Genomic DNA, 16,955 nt, shown 5'->3' with positions numbered 1-16,955 from the left:
AATAATATATGAAAGCCAAATGTGGATTTTACCTTTGGTTTGCTGTCTTTAGCTTTAGGGTCAGTCAGGTTGGGAATAACTTTTTCTGCCAGCTCGTCAAAAACTGGACCTGATGCCTGTAAACAGAAAAAAAAAAATGAAACCGAATTTGTGTCAAGGAATTAGAGGGATGTTGCTTTTGCAGGTTTGTTTGTGGTACCTTAAATGTTGACGGTTGTGGTTCAGGGGTGAAGTGTTGGGCGTCAGGTGCTGAGGGCTTCACGGGTTGTACTGAAGAAAAATCACTAGACAGCATGTCAAGGGCCGTTGTGTCATCGATTGATGGCTGAGAGATGAACAGACAGACAGTCAAACATCTACAGTGATTCTTAAATGATTAAGAAATCATAAAATGGTCCCTTTAAATCTGCATTAAGAAAGTACCTTTTTCGGTTTGACATCTTTCTGCTTGTCTGCTAGAAATGCCTGTGATGAAGAATAAGTGTAAAATTTGTCTAAGCATTTCTAAATGAACTCCACTGGTAAGGAAACATGAAGGAGAAGGAAAAGTCACCTTGCGGTCTTCCTCTGTGAACCGATACTCAGGTGGAAGGGTGTCGTCTCTCTCACCTGGTTTACTCACTCTTTCCTCCACTATATTCTTTTCCTGTGGTGGGAAGAAAGATGGTGAGAACATCAGGATCCAGTATTGTCATAATTTAGTTGACTTGACTATTTTCACCTTCGCTTTAGGTAGAGTTAAACTGATTTGGCTCCTGTGCCTTTAAGTAGAGTATGTAAACATATGTAAATATTCGCATGTGAAATTAAAATCTTTGTCAAGCAAACCATGAGGACACTTTTAAAAAATGCACTTCAGACAGTTTTTCCTAATATTGCTTTGGAAGTATATGCAGAGTTGCAGACACCGCACAATGTTTGGTGGTTCTCCTCACATTGCACTCATAAATAAGTTGTTTTTAATTTCAGCTTAATTTCAATAAACGGTTAAAACATGGTTACTAATGGTCATTAAAAGGGGTGGTACCTTAACGACGTCTTTAGGTGGGACAGGGGCAGGCTCAGGGGCTCCTTTAATGTCTGCTAAAGTGTCTGAGAGGGCATCCAAAGCTGATGAGGAACCTTCTGACAACTTGAACAAACAGTAGAAGAGTAAGTCAGTATAATGTGAAAATGTATAATATGTATAAACATGGATAAATTCGACATATACCTGTCTGTCAGCATGTGGGGGGCCAGAGACAGCAGACTGAACTTTAGATGCAGAAGAAGGAGCGACAAAATCATCTGCAAGAGCATCTAAAGCGAAATCGGAAGCAGGATCTAAAGGCTACAGAGCAGAGTGAGAAAAGAGATGAGAGAGGTTTAAATAAACATGGAGGTGATATTGAGATTAAACAAACTACCATTAAAAAGTTTGGGGTCAGTAAGAATGTTTTTTAAAAGAAAATTATACTTTAATTCAGCAAGGACGCATTTAAATGACCAAAAGTGACAGTAAAAGCATTTATAAAATGTCACAAAATATTTATATTTTGAATAAATACTGTTTTTTTAATGAAAAACTAAAAAAAAGAAAAAAAATATTAAGTAGCACAACCATTTTCAACACTGATGATAATAATAAAAAGGTTGAACACAGTTTTAAAATATATTAAACATTTAAAATTGTAATTCAATTTCACAATATAATTGTATTTGCTGTATTATCAACAAATAAATCCAACCTTGGTGAGTGTATATATATATATATATATATATATATATAAAAACAGTAGTGGACAGACATTCAATCTCATTGCTGTGCTGGATAAACACCTGACATATTAAACAGATTTAATTTGTGACGATTATTTCCAACGTGGACATCATGAATCTCACCTTAGCAGGAAGCTTAGAGGCAGGACAGACGGGGGTCTTGGCAGCCGATGCTTCAGAGGGGGTTGCAAAACCACCAGACAGAATATCCAGAGCTTCAGTAGTGTCTAAGGATGGCTGTGACACAAGAAACATCCACCAATCAAATCACAGAATCCGGCAACAGCGACCAATCATCACACACATCCATGAGACTTTCTGAAAGACAATCAGCGTCACACTTATGACACATGATTACCTCTTTCTCAGGAGGAGGATATTTCTTGAGCTCTTCCTCTGAGAATCTGTAACCTGGTGGGAGCGTGTCGTCTCGCTCTCCAACACGAACTCCCTTTTTAAATGTCACATCCTTCTCCTGGTCAAAAAGCAGTCAGTTATTAAAAACAAGACAAAAATCACCTAGAAATGTACCAATGATATGTCTATGCCACATTTACATCTGTAAGTTAAAAACATAAGTATAGGATTATTACATGAACGATGTCCTTGGGTTTGAGTTCGGGTTCTTTTTTGGGTGGCTCTGGTTTACCCAATGTGTCACCCAGAGCGCTGAAAGCATCCTACACATACAGAAAAAGACAGCGCAATTAAAAATCTGTAAGGTCTAAAAAGTTGAACATTGGTTCTTATAGTAAAACACAATAAATACTATTGATATGCTTAATGTGTCTAATTTCATGTATTTTGAATGATTTCTGTGTATATATTTTTTTCCAGTATTTGCAATACCTCATCTGTCTGTGGTGGTTGCATAGGGCCTGGCGGGACAGTTTTAGGAGCACCAGAAGAAACCTACAGGAATGGAATAGAACGAAATTAAATTCTGAGTAAAAACAAATATGGGAGATACTGGACTAAATACAATAATAGCACATAAGAATCGAGCAATAAACCGACCTTAGGCACAGACTGTGCAGGAGCCACAAAATCACAAGCCAGAGCATCCAGAGCTGACAATTCATCCACTTCAGGCTAAAAGAAGAGCAGAAAGAGAAAACATCTTAATCTGCACAAGAGAAACATTAACACAAAAGTATTATTGATTGCATTTGCAAAATGCATTATTACAGTAGTTATAGTATAGTTATAGTTGAGTTATTCTAAAATAACTACTATGAAGGAGGAGGAATAATAGTGTGGTAAAGTAATGGTGGTTTGAACAACATTTGACTACAAACGGCACAGAAACCGCTTTCCAACCTTAGGAACATCTTTAGTCTTTTCAGGAACTGCTTCAGGTTTCTTCTTTTCCTGATTAAACAAATGAACAGCGTTTAACTGAAGTACCGTACATTATAAGCATTAAATCATGATGTTATACCGTTCATAAATTATCTCATTTTAATGAAAAGTATTAGAAACGATTACCTGTGAAGGAGGAACAGGGGCCTTTACCACCGGTGCTGCTACAGACTCTGAGAAACCTCCAGAAAGAAAGTCCAGTGCATCATCTGTGTTTATTGAGGGCTGAAAAAGACATCCACCAATCAGAACACAGCATCTAGTTACAGCAGCCAATCACAACTCGCCATTATTACAACTCATTTTTTCTCCCATAGGCCAAAATTCTCAATAGTATTTAATAAGAATAAACATTGTTGGAAGACGTTAGTTTGATATTTTTGCATACAGTGTTCAAAGTCTGACCTCTTTCTTAGGAGGAGGATATTTCATGAGCTCTTCCTCTGAGAATCTGTAACCTGGTGGGAGCGTGTCATCTCGCTCTCCAACACGAACGCCCTTCTCTGATGTCTGTTTCTTCTCCTGTACAAAAACATATAGCAAACTAGTACGGATTCTTCAGCAGATGCAGCTACTTGCACCTAATTGCGTCATGTAACTTGAAAAAAAAATCTAAAATGAAATAATGGATTCTAAAAGAATAAACAGGAGTATTACATCAACTATCTGCCCAGGTTTGAGTTCAGGTAATTTTTTGGGTGGTTCTGGAGCGCCCAGTGTGTCGCCCAAAGCACTGAGAGCGTCCAGTGACACGTCCGTCTGAAAGAAAGAATGAACACTATTAGAATTAGTTTATATTATGTTGACTGATCTAAAACAGTTAGTCCTTAAAATATATAATGAATATTAATTCATTAAAGTCTCAAGTTGAAAAGAGATTTTAACGGACGTCATCTGTCTTTGGTTTAGCGGGTTGTGCAGGTGTCTCGATCCTGGATTTCTTGTCAGCTGGTGGAGCAGGGGATTTGGTTACAGCAGCAGGCTGAGATGGTGCCGGCTGTTTCTGCTCAAAAAAAGAGGGAGACATTTAGTTTTTGGAAAGGGTTTAATAATGTCTCAGCGTCTTAAATGGGTGTTACCTGAGAGGGTGGAGGGGGAGCAAAGTTGGAGATGCCTGCAGAACGAACATCGACTGCTCCTACTGTTTCAGTTTTCTGAAAAACGGGGAAATATATCTTATTATCTATATTTATTGAGTCAAGACTATGCACGTACAACTGTACGGTCTGATATGTCTTTAACCAAGGATTTTTAAAGTAGGCCGCAAAAGGATGCTAAGGATAATAAGTATTTATTATTTTGCATTTTTCAACTTAATTCATAAATAGTAATTTAACCATTAAAATTTGTATAATTATTCATAAGAATAAGTGGCTCTTTAAACAAACATTCTATTGCCAAGGGATCATTATAATTGTGGGCCGTGCATGAAAAAGTTTGAAAACCCCTAAATTAAGCAAATACATAGCAAACTGTTGTCGAGATACTCACCACATCAGTCTTCTTAGGAGCAGGTGGAGCTGAAGACACAAACCCAGCTGAGAGGGAGTCCAGCGCCTCGTCTGAACTTATTGGCTTTTAGAAAACATTAAACAATTATATGTGAATGATAATATTCAAACAAAATTGTGCACAAAAAACTAGCCATGTAATTCTAGGAAAGACCATAAGAGGGAGCCCCAAGCCCAATTCTGGGGGAATAACAGACAGCATGTGCCCTGGCAGGAACAGTACAGAGTCAGACACACCCTCTGCATACCAACAGCTCAGACATTAATAACATGCTAACTTATAAAACAACCACCAGCTGAACAAACTGAGCTCTCATTGAACAATCAGGCCAATACGATCGGAAAACCTGTACCAAATACTGAGACATGATCATAATATTTGAGAACTGCATGTTGGGCGAAGGGTATGTATTGCATAATAAGTAGAATACAGCACAGGTTAGATGAGTGTGCTAGTATGTGCTGATTAGGCAACAATGTGCACAAAGTCAATGAGTGATGGATTCGTGTTTGCTAGCCAACACCCTTAGAACAAGCTAAATATTTCTCACTAAAACACAGAAAGAAAGAGACATGAAAAGTAATGGGAAGACGTGAGTGAATATCAGTGAGATGTCAAATATCTCACAAACAAGTCATTCGTGACAGTATGAATGAGCGTATATGTAATCAAACAGAAAGAATGATTGCAAGTACATACTGATTATTTAATCCATACAGTTCATATTTCATTCTAAATTTAGGGAAAACCGAAATATATAAAATTTATTTAAAAAATAAAAAGGAACATAACTACTACTACTAACAAAGAAAAGAAAAAACTATTATAATGTATTTCGTTTTTTGTTAAATATACATGCATATTATTTGAAAGCAAATAATCATGTAGCCATATAATAACTGTTTATAAATATGATATACATTATAGATTGATGTGGAATAAATCATGCATAAAATAGAGGCATATTCCCTAAAATTGCTCATATAGAACAAATGCATTTTTAGTGCATGAGGCCAAGGAAGACCAGGAGAATGCAGTGAGAGAGACCATAATAAAAAGGTGCAGAATGCTAACATGGTGTTGGGAAGTATGCAAGCAAACACTGGAGAATTTGGAAGTGTGTGTGAACTACAAGAATGCGAGTCACCCGATTAGAAATGGGCTAAAAACATAACACTGACAGTAAAAGGCCTCCACTGTTCTCCTACCTTGGGAACTTCTTTAGGCTTCTCAGGAACTCCGGCAGGTGTTTTCTTTTCCTGAATGGACAAATGAACAATATTTAGACTTAAAGCTGACTAAAATAGTGACTGAAAAACATGTGTAAAACAATAAAAACAGACACTAAAGATCTTTCACACATCAGTTAGCTGTAATTTAAAAGGCAGGTTTCACGGAGGCATTATGAAGAGGGAAACAGAACAGAAATGTGAGGAGAGAGAAGGAATGAATGTCCGAAGGAACAGTTAACCCCCCTCCCCCACCCCCCCCCCAAAAAAATATAGCACACAAGCCATTCTTTAGACTACTTTTATCATGCATTTCTGGCCATTTTCAAGCTTAAAAGCCTCAATCTCCTTAAACTGTAATTGCATGGAAAAGAACAATTAGCGTATTCATTAAAATCCATATTTTGTGTTGCATGGAAGAAAGCAAATCATCCAGGTTTGAAGCAACATATAATTTTTGGTTGAACTTTAACAACTAAATAAGATGAAAGACACAGATAAAATGAAAAGGTTAAGAATTAGTATGATGTCCAACTGACCAGGTCTGCTCGTCTGTATCCGGGTGGCAACGTGTCATCTCTCTCACCACAGATAACACCCTTCTCTGCCTTTACATTTGGCTGAGACATGCAATACACTCCATTAGAATACACACACGTGTAGATAGACACAGGCTGTTAAATAATCAACATCCACAAACACATGCTTACTAAAGTTTTACACATCACTCAAACATCTCGACTCATGCAGTACCTCTTTGACCTCTGGTCCAGTGAATGCTGGGACTTTTGGAGCCACAGGTTCTGATGATGGTAGAGTACCAGAAAGGGCATCAAACGGATCTACATCCTACAAACACACACATAAAAATAAACTCAGTGGGATGTTTTTAACACACACGTTTGATAATCTGATAATCAAACAACAGAAACCACAAAAATAAAATCAGCATGTAAACTCACCTCTGTGTTGACTTTAGTTCCAGAAGAACCCACTTCTACTTGCACCTGCAACAAAGCAAAATAATGTATTCTTATATTCCATACTGACATATCTGGACTGCACTACTCTCCTTAATCATTCCCAGGTATCACATATTTTTCATTTAGGGGATTTTTTAGGACAATTCCATTCAAAGGTTTAGGTTGTTATTTTAATGTTTTTGAAAGAAGCCGCTTATGCTTACATTTATCAAAAATACAGTTAAATATTCAAAACCGTAAAATGTTTTAAAAAGTCATTAGTACTGTTTTCTATTAGATTTTAAAATAACATTTATTTCCGTGATGTAAAGCTGACTTTTTCATTGTGATCCTTTAGAAATCATTCTAATATCCTATTTCGCTCCTCGAGAAACATTTCTGATTATTATCACAGTTGGAAAATGTGGAAATGATTCAACTTTTTTTCAGGATTCTTTAATGAATAGAAAGTTCAAAAGAACTTATATAACTTTTATAATTTTTATACTTTATAATATAAATCAATAATCTTTATAGTATAATCAGACTTTTGAATGTTAGTGATATTGCCAAAACATACCTATAGTATGTCATTCACTAGTTGATACTTTTTAATGATTATTAAATTACCTTCATCTTTCAGAAGTTTGTGGGTAATTAATATGTAAGTAAAGTGTTTTTACTTACTATATACATTGTGTTTACTATTTAAAAGTATAATTCTTTCATAATATGATGTTTTATGAGCTTATAGTGACAAATGAGTGTCAAAAACAAATACAAAAAGTATTTGTTACACCTCAAAATTATTAAAGAGTTCATGTCATGAAATCAGTGTTCATGAAGTCAAAATAAGTGATTAAAAATTGTGAAAATCCTAAAAGAAAAGGACTCTTATTCTTATCAGTACAAACTAAACTTTTTTACAAACAAACTAAAAACCAAAGGTTTGTTATGGGTCAACTGCTTGTTGTGTTTTGAAACGTGTTAAGTTCAGTTCCGACTCGGTGGTAGCAGTTTGTATAAAACAAATTAAAGGATTTAAACCCCAAAAGCCCTTTTAAAATACACCAATATCGCTTTCTTTTCAAGCACAAATGTCTCACATTTGCACTTCAGCATGAGAATGTGAGGATAAAATAACGCCGATGTAATTTTTGTGCATTCCTGATGATCCTTTGTCATTCCATTAAAGTACCTTTTGAGCGCTTGTCTGTTTTTGGGTACCGGCCGGGGCTGAGGGCTTCCCAACAGCCGGATCCACCTTAGCAGGTCCCGGTTTGGATGAGGGAATGGTTGTACTCTATCAGGAGCATACGCACCACATATTCGCACATTAACACCAAGATTATAAACGAAACTGAGCAATTGTGCAGCCAAAACAAACCAAGCGAGTGAAGGAATAGAAAGATAAGACCTCCGTCTTATCTTTTCAGTAGGGCAATGATGCAACTCCTCACAAATGTGTGGAAGATGAAGCCACAAGAGCGGTGATCAGAGAAGGAAACATTGCTGAGATGGGACTACCCATCAAAAGAGAATTCTTGAAGTAAAAGCAGCAATAACTGGCATGCAGATGATGATATCTCAAAAGCGGCATGTCGATGAAATCTTGTTTGCAGAAGATGATGGACAAGAGAAGCCAAAATGCCATGCAATGCTGTGCATTGGTGTACCTGGGCCTTATCTTTCAGAGGGTCTGTGGCCTTCACTCCTGTCGTTCCAGCAGGTCCAGTCCCAGAGCTCACAACTGGGACTTTAGCAGAAGGTGCAGGTGTGGGTTTAGAGACTGTGGCCTGCAATCAGCATGCAGGAGTAAGACCGGAATATAGGCAATATTCAAGATGCACTTTAAGTATGAAGGCAAGATGAGATGGATGGACAAAACCAAATGAAGATGCTTTGCAGATGGGGTTTAATTTCGAAATGGGTTAGAGGAGAGAGTGGATGACTTGATGTTTAACCCAAAAAGTCATGAAGGTTTAATGTAGAGAGCCAAATAAAAAGTTCCTAAAACAGAAGATAGAAATATATGCAGCAAACAGTCCTACAGATGTTTTCCAGATGTTGTGGAAATGGAAACAGCCCAAAAGTGATGTGTTAGTGTTAACCATAAATGTTAACCAATAATGAAAGCAAGTTGGGAAAAGAAAGTCAAAAAAGTTTAAGAAAAAGCAGTGGCCCTAATGAAACCCAGCGTGAGGAAGGTGTAAATAAGCCCCCTAGTTCAATTAAATCCAGCAGACGAATGGTGTCTACCTGTGGCGTGACTTGGGAAGGTCCTTTCTGAGTGGTGGTGAAGCCTCCACCGCCTGCAGCTCCAGCAGAAGATGCTCCTGAAGGAGCTGCAGGTGCGGTGCCGGGTTTGACAGTCACAGCTGCTGTAGACGACTGCGTAGCTCCTTTCTACAATGCAGATGTGAAAATGGCAATCATTTATCATGTTTAGAGCATTTCTCTAGAGAGAAAGGCAATAGGATCATGACATTATTAACTGTGGCAGAATGGCATCAACTATAGTCTCTGGACAGATCTTTATTAACGTGACCACGACATTTATTTTTATCAGGCCCTTGTTAACCAGGGAGTTTTGGTACCATTAACAAAATCACACAAACAGTAGTTAAAAGCAAGCAAATCAAAAGCAAACTCCAGCTGTAACTAGATTCAGGAAAGTGAGTCACAGGGTAGACACTCCTCATGGGAGACACCATGTCTTGCCACAACCAAATATCCCAACATGCCCTGTTCAAAGGCAACGGATAACCACGAGAAGAATGAAAAGAACATTTCTGTTTACAATCAAAAAGTCTCAATAAGCAACCAACAAAGTGCTCTTAGAGTCCATACAAATGCAAGAGGAGTATATAAAGACTTCTTTGTCTATTTATCTCGTTGCAGAGATTTTTTTTCATTCCTCTCTTAGATTTTAATGGTGCTGGTTGTTAAATCAAGCATCTTGACAACAACCCTGCATTGTAGCAGAGACTTTAAACTAGCAAGAGGCCTAGAGTTTTCTTCAGGTTTTTTTTTTTTTTTTTTTCACAAAAAGCTTGTTTCACATATTATTGCTAAAATGTCAAGTTTCTTCTTCTCCCTTTTTATCTTCAGGGTCCGAAATATTTACACAAGCAAATTCATACTACAAAATACACATACTGCAAACTGTTTAATCTTATTATACACATTATCATAGCTAAGAATATAGTTTTGAGGACACTTTTTCTGAATAGATGGGAGACTTTTCCCAGTTCTCTGTTAAGCTATGACACCACACTTCTCAAAAACACAGTAGTTTCCCCTCACAGAACAGACACCTGAATACTTCCAAGAAAGAAAAAGCAGACGACTATCTACATCCAGAAGAGATGCGATGGGTCGATTAAGTTGTAGAGTGCAATATAAACCTTTTTGTGGAATATGAGTCTTTCCATCAGACAAATAAATGAGAGCAATGTGAATAAATGGAGTAAATGAGAGAACGACTGAAAACAATGAAGGATTTTACCTCATATTGTGCAGGTTTCCCTGAGGAGACCTGAGATGTTGGGGTGGGTGTGACTTGCTGAGACTGCAAAAACAGAGACAGAAAGAGAAGAGTTGAGTTGAGTGTTTGAGAGGAATAATTGACATTATTATGAAAAGCATTATTGCTGCCATCAATAAGTAAATATGGAACCCATTACTACCCCTGACCTTCTCGCTACATTGAAAACAGCCAGAATCACATGCAAATCATGAGTTTAGTTTGAAAAATGAGGTCATGCTGAATCAGAGAGAGGAGAAACGCATGGATGCACATGAATCATGAATCATACATGTGTGTGCATAATCTCAAATGCTAGCAAAAAAAAAATGTACAAAATGGATCATTATTAATAGATACAAATCAATATTTAACGGAACAGTGACGCAATAATCCAAGATGACTTACTGTAAGGACTAAGTAGAACAGTAACTCTACCGTGTTACAAACTGCATCTTAAACCAGGGCTTCTGAATTAACAGGCAAGACCTTTAACCACCAAACCACCATAATCAAGGCAACCACTAGCCATTCATGGTATGTGGTCTTCATTTGCGATTAACATCATACTTTTAAACACCTATACAATTGCTTATGGATGAAATGTTGATAGCTCATGGCTTGTTTTTCTACTGGCCTTTTCGTTTTCTCTGTTTTTCTTCCACCCAGTCAGTTTGTGAACATAGCATCAAGGAGCACCCAACATTTAGATTTACTGCTTCGGTGTTTCCTGATGTGTTCGGACAAGCTCAGCAGGTTTAGGTTATGTACTGAATGAGGGTGGATTGTTGATGTGGAATTACATTGAACCGGGCATAATGACACGGGTAAATACTAAATGCTATTCATATGATAGAAGCTCTTTTGCCAGTCCAGCAAGTGATTAGTGATGGGATGTTTTGTCGATCACATAATTTGGATTTATTACAAAAGTTCTAATCTCACAGTCTTAATGTTTTTAAGATTTATTGGACAATTATTAAATGAAAAATCTTTATTATTATACATGAATAATAATAATAATAATAATAATAATGTTTACATATTACTATTATTAGCACAAAAATATTCTTGTAATATTCACATTGTTATAATCATTATTAGAATTTATTACCATTGTAATTATTAGAATAATAATTGCTGTTGTTGTTCATATTTTTTTTAACACTGACAGACATGAAGAATTGGAAATTATAATTAGGATAAATGAAACAAGCCGGACATAAAATCTCTAGATCACACGTCAAGAGTAAATGTGCTAACCACAAGGCCACAATTTCTACCACATCTTAACATGAAAAGAAAGGGCGTACAGAATTGTCATCCAGGAAGCCTTGAAGCTCAAGTCCTTGCAATTGTCTTGACATTCAACCGTCATAGATGCTGTGCAAGGAACTTTAGTGTACATCAACACACTGTGTTTCTCTTCGGTACTAAATAAAGATACATGAGCAACAACGATAATACACTGGCTCTGAGCATATAGACAGCATAACAAAAAAAGAATGCATGAATTGAATGAGCATGGGTGTAGAGCTAAATGTTGCGTGCAACAAACCGATGAGATACATGCTTTTTAGTCAGGTAACCACTATGCATGCTCAGCAATATAACATTAAAAAAAACAAAGCATCATGGGGAAATTTGTAGGTAAGCACAGGGCAGTTTCCATTAAAAAGGACAATGTGTGCAGAAGCACTGAAATGAATCTGATGCTGACTCAGTACGCTTAAAATAGAAGTAAACCTTCCACAGATCTCAATGTAACCACAACAAATAATCCTCCGAATAATGACAGAGTCAGCGATTTAAATAATTTTCTATGAAATGTTATGATTTAAATAGACTAGGATGGTTTTTGCTGATGTAACTGACACAGCCTGTGTGACTCAACACCCCAAAATAGGCCCAAACACACACATGACAAGCTCACACTGTGATCTCAACATCATGACGGTCAAAATACCTCACCATCACAGACAGATCCGTCACACAACAATATCTGTGGACATTTAGCAGCACAGTCCAAGTTTGGCAACTCCCAGAAACCACGACTTGTTAGCAGGCGTTAGCGAGAGTTACAAAGGAAATGGCAACACGGGTTCGGTAACAAACAACACAGGTCTTCTCCAACGTGTTCTAGTATCACAGCCACTGCCCTTTTCTAATTCAGCCATACTGAAGAAGCATGTTTGGTGGAGTCACACCCGCACGTTGAATCTGTAGACACACCCTTTTTAGCATAACAATTGGTGTTTTGTACATAGAAGTAAGCGACATTAGCATTGATTCTTACATCCCAGTAACTCAAACTCGCTCAACTGTACAACTGAACTGGAAAAATCTGTGGTTTATAGGTCTTTTGTCACTAGTTACCTCATTGTTCACCTCAGCAAAAATCATGACTAATGCACATCTCCACCCAAATTACCACAAAGGCATATCATGAACCCCCAGTAGTCAGAGAAAGTGAATCCATTGTGTGACGTCCTAAGTTTCTCATTTGAAATGTTTGTTTAAGAGCAGCTGTTAGGAAACTGCTATGACGACAACATTTCTGTATTATGACAACTAAGATGTAATGACGATATGACGTTAGCATCGAGGTTTAAGGATGGGCAGGTTTAACTGGCATAATGAGAGGTTCAGTAGCACACAAATTAGCATGACACAGGGCAGATTGTATTTCAAGAACAACTAGTTAAGTGACTGCAAGCAGTTCTGGTCCTAAAGAAGTGATTCACGCAAATATGATGAATTAGTAAGATTCTGACTGATGATGACTTAAATACTGGCTTTTTACATTACAAATGCCATAACTTTATTATGCGGTAGCTTTCTGGATGTGGAAAATGAGTTCAGGTTGCTACTTGCAAGCAGTGAAGTAAGCACTTCAAGTATGTACTAAATGGCCAGCAGCAAAGTATAGGCTAAATGAAATCATGAACTTTATACTACAGTAGAAGAACGGAGGACAATTCAATACGTTTGTTTAACCTGTTCTGTAAATGCCTTAACTGCATACTTGTGAGTCCACAGCAAAGAGTTTAAAGTTGAGTTATGTAAAAGTGAGGATACGGATTTCAAACTAAAGCAAACCTATGCTAGCTTCCATTTGGTTGTCAGCTTCAACCAAAATCTGTAACCAATCAGACAGGGTGTAGCGTGCTTGTTGCATTACAAAATGAATAGTTAATTATCCAGCTATGCTTCCAGACATGAAATATTACCTCTTGTCATGAGCGTGAGTCAAAATAAAAGGTCACAAACATATAATAAATGTGAGCACAGTGACAGACAGCTCTTATTCTGACATGTTAAATTGCTTAAAACCTTCTAAACCTAAAGCCAATGCAGTAAACAAAAACAATAAAATTGGTAAGCAGCTGTTTAAACAATTTCCTGATAGTTTAGTAAGAAATATTCGATACGATAAAACAAGCAGTTTCTTGTGTGCCAGAAGCAATGTAACCATTTCCAGCTGGCACAATCTTCAGCTAAAGGCTGGTACAGTGACAGGAAACCACAGGCAGAAATACAAGAGCTGTAGATACGTACCATCTTTAACAAAACCGAGTGTCCCGTTTCACTTCCGCCTGTATTCCAATCTAAAAGAGAGTCACTTTTAAAATCCCCTCAGCCTGATATATATAAAATATATCCCTTATCCACACAAACAAGCATATACTAACAGAAACACGCCCAACAGTGAAGACAGAAACCTTAAACTCCTCCCACTCCAACAGCTGAGTGTGGTGTAGACCTATTCTGATTGGCCAAGAGTGAAGGGGTTCCGCCTATCTGCACAGAGCCAGGAAAAATAAACAAGACTGTTTCCATACAACTAAGGAAGTTGGGGTGGTGGTTATGGGTTTCAAAGATAGGCTGCCTGCAGTGGTTTGAAGGGTTCTGGGCCAGTCTGGACTGATAAGAAGTTATCCACGTTTCTATAGAGGTCGGTGAAAGAAAAAAAAGAGACCGTGCAAACCTTCCAGTTAATGCCTGTCAGGCTGGGTCTGGTACACTCACTGCTCAGGAATCTGAACTGCACAACCAACTATCAGCCCAGAGAAAGAGAGAAACAGCATCACATCCGCCACACCCAGAGCATGGAAAGAGAAGAGGAGAGAGAGAGAGAGAGAGAGAGAGAGAGAGAGAGAACATTTAATGCAAATAAGAATAAAAGCCAGATGACGGAAAACAACTGGTTGAGTCATAAGCCCTGCTTTGCGCCCGGAAGCTCGGACTTGCTGCAGAATTTGAGCCAGCTCTTATGTAAAAGGATCATGTTGTAGTTATGTAGCCGCTGCAGGCTGTGACTCACTGCCTTCATATACACTCTTCCTGGTAAAACAAAAGGCTTAACTGGTTTGTTTGTTCAGACTGGATTCCATTTTGACTACAAACCCCAACAGGGCAAAACCAAGCACTTTTATGGTAGAAGAGCGACCTCTGGTGTACACTTTGGGTGAAAATCAAACAAGTTAATGACAATACTATGAAAATAATAACTTTAACCCTCCAGATGAACAAAATAGGTGGATGTGGAATGATTTAATAATTAATTATTAAAATAAAATGCATTTTAAAGCATGCAATGTTTTTTAGCCATATTTGACATAAAATTAACACTACATAACATACAATACGTGTATATATACACTAAGCTGTGTTGGCCCTAATATATTTTATATAATGGATTTGATGTGAAGCCTGTTAGATTGTATATATTATATTTATGTAATATAACTCAGTAAAAACATAAGATGCAGGGCAAAATAGACCTAGAAAGGAAATTGGAGGGAGAGGCGGACAACAAAGGACAATCTTGAAATTGTGTCCCTGGGAGCAAAACAGCTGTGTCATAGGTATCTATATATATTTAACTACCATCATGCCCCAAAGTTTAATTACTATGGTCTTTCAGTGTTACTGTATACTTCTGTGGTAATAAATGCATGTACAATCTCACATACTGTAAAGCTTTTGTCCAGGTGACCAAGCTCACACATCGGTGAAAGCAAGATCAGTCACAGTGGGTGCAGCTGGGTGGAGATTTTGAGGTTCATACTGCGCTTATCACAAAACACATCACATTCCAACATACACCCAAAACCGTACTTGAAGTCATGCGAGTGCTGGGCTGCATTCCACAAAGCCACTTCTGAGGCAGGGGTCATTTGGATGAAACCAAATAAGGAAAACAGGAAAGAACCCCTGACAAAATGCAACAGTGCAGTGCTAGAGTTTAGTATCCTGTCCTGACAGAGCAACCAAAACAACCAGATAAGATTTCTTTACGGTCCATATGTTTAAAGTCAATGCAAACTGTCAATTCTACCTATTTTACTTCTATAATATAATCCATCGCTAAAAGAAATAGGAATTATCTGGGTTTTTAGATATCATTTCAGCGTGGAGAGGTGTGTGAATTGTGCACATGAAGCAGGCTTCAACAGTGACTGACTAAGCAGGAGAATTGCATACCAACTCTTATCGGTTAATAATGGAGTCTGTCATCAGAGTCCCACCCAGACACAGAGGTCAAGATGTTGTGGCAATGAAATCTAGAAATGAATCTCAGAAAGCCAGTCTATGTACAGTGTGTTAGGATGATAATCGCAATTCATAGTGTGCGTTTTTATATTAGAGCCCTGAAGAAGTCCCTCACACTACCCAAAACTGTATTGCATACAATTTTCGTGCATCAGGAGGCCACTATCAATATATGGAGAACATAATCTCTTTTGAATGAGCGCTCGCTGTTCACTTCTGATTTCACGATCAAGTGCGCTCTCTGTAAAGTAAGATCACACATTTGTCGATGAGCTCAGGATCTGTTGAGCAGCAAATCCCCTAGTATGATCTGTCAGCCATCTCTCCTCTCAACCCGTGATTAGTCAAATCTGACTTCTGGAGCTTTTTAATAGATTTTTTTATGGAAATGGGCTGCTTTTAAATTTTTGCCACGGCTTGATTTTCTTCTGTGTGTTAAAGGTTTGAAATGTTGCATAAATTACATATAGCTGAAATTCTTGTATTAAACCTTTTTGCATTCTATCTATGATAAACTTGTTTTAAGATGTTACATTTTGTAAAGGATGGCAACTGATAGGAAGCTTTTTAGCTGTGTTTATGATAAATATGCTTAACAGTACTGTAAAATATGTATTTTGGGTATGGAAATGACATATTGAGTTTTTGATATTTGAGATTGCGCTATTTTGGCCACTTTCGTCATTACTTAAATCACCAACCGGCCACACCCCAGCTCCCCACCCCGCCCGCACCCACAGTCCCAAAAAATAAACACTGTCAATTTTAAGTAATATACATTTTAAAAGTTAATCCTGCCATATTTCAGAAGAACACTAACATACAGAAAGTAAATCTAATGGTCCGTTTCTGATGGACTAAATGCCACACAAGTCCCATTTTGATTACATGTGGTCTTTTAGATTAAGTTAATGCAGTTTCTTTCAACTCATTTCCGCTTTCATTTTGTGGTCTGGAAGGTCATACAATTTTAAACACTTTTACTTGCCGAAGATACACAGCCCCAAAAGTACACAAAATAGTTTAATGTCGTAATAGCAATACCTTTGG

General features: G+C 37.6%; 1 protein-coding gene across 29 annotated transcripts in view; it reads right to left on the bottom strand.

Annotated features, from left to right (window-relative positions):
* The window catches only part of cast (calpastatin), a 39,412-nt gene that overhangs the window by 3,689 nt on the left and 18,768 nt on the right, over positions 1 to 16,955 (bottom strand). For 9 of the 29 annotated variants that reach the window (XM_052587810.1, XM_052587811.1, XM_052587813.1 and 6 more), the window contains 26 exons: positions 10,332 to 10,394; positions 9,083 to 9,229; positions 8,500 to 8,619; positions 8,022 to 8,126; positions 6,824 to 6,868; positions 6,615 to 6,710; positions 6,401 to 6,481; positions 5,841 to 5,891; positions 4,612 to 4,695; positions 4,200 to 4,274; positions 4,010 to 4,123; positions 3,778 to 3,879; positions 3,526 to 3,642; positions 3,247 to 3,345; positions 3,079 to 3,129; positions 2,776 to 2,850; positions 2,608 to 2,670; positions 2,352 to 2,438; positions 2,117 to 2,233; positions 1,882 to 1,995; positions 1,214 to 1,330; positions 1,028 to 1,132; positions 554 to 646; positions 424 to 465; positions 200 to 325; positions 33 to 116 (listed from right to left, as the gene is read on the bottom strand). In XM_052587810.1, the coding sequence (XP_052443770.1) occupies positions 33 to 116; positions 200 to 325; positions 424 to 465; positions 554 to 646; positions 1,028 to 1,132; positions 1,214 to 1,330; positions 1,882 to 1,995; positions 2,117 to 2,233; positions 2,352 to 2,438; positions 2,608 to 2,670; positions 2,776 to 2,850; positions 3,079 to 3,129; positions 3,247 to 3,345; positions 3,526 to 3,642; positions 3,778 to 3,879; positions 4,010 to 4,123; positions 4,200 to 4,274; positions 4,612 to 4,695; positions 5,841 to 5,891; positions 6,401 to 6,481; positions 6,615 to 6,710; positions 6,824 to 6,868; positions 8,022 to 8,126; positions 8,500 to 8,619; positions 9,083 to 9,229; positions 10,332 to 10,394 (2,373 nt within the window). Of the gene's footprint in view, positions 1 to 32; positions 117 to 199; positions 326 to 423; positions 466 to 553; positions 647 to 1,027; positions 1,133 to 1,213; positions 1,331 to 1,881; positions 1,996 to 2,116; positions 2,234 to 2,351; positions 2,439 to 2,607; positions 2,671 to 2,775; positions 2,851 to 3,078; positions 3,130 to 3,246; positions 3,346 to 3,525; positions 3,643 to 3,777; positions 3,880 to 4,009; positions 4,124 to 4,199; positions 4,275 to 4,611; positions 4,696 to 5,840; positions 5,892 to 6,400; positions 6,482 to 6,614; positions 6,711 to 6,823; positions 6,869 to 8,021; positions 8,127 to 8,499; positions 8,620 to 9,082; positions 9,230 to 10,331; positions 10,395 to 13,907; positions 14,070 to 16,955 lie in introns of those variants that run through there. The other 20 variants (XM_052587826.1, XM_052587827.1, XM_052587830.1 and 17 more) reach the window with 10 other exon arrangements.

The sequence above is a fragment of the Carassius gibelio genome, chromosome B21 (assembly GCF_023724105.1).
Source record: "Carassius gibelio isolate Cgi1373 ecotype wild population from Czech Republic chromosome B21, carGib1.2-hapl.c, whole genome shotgun sequence".
Lineage (NCBI taxonomy): Eukaryota > Metazoa > Chordata > Actinopteri > Cypriniformes > Cyprinidae > Carassius > Carassius gibelio.
This window is presented reverse-complemented; position numbering and strand designations above follow the sequence as displayed.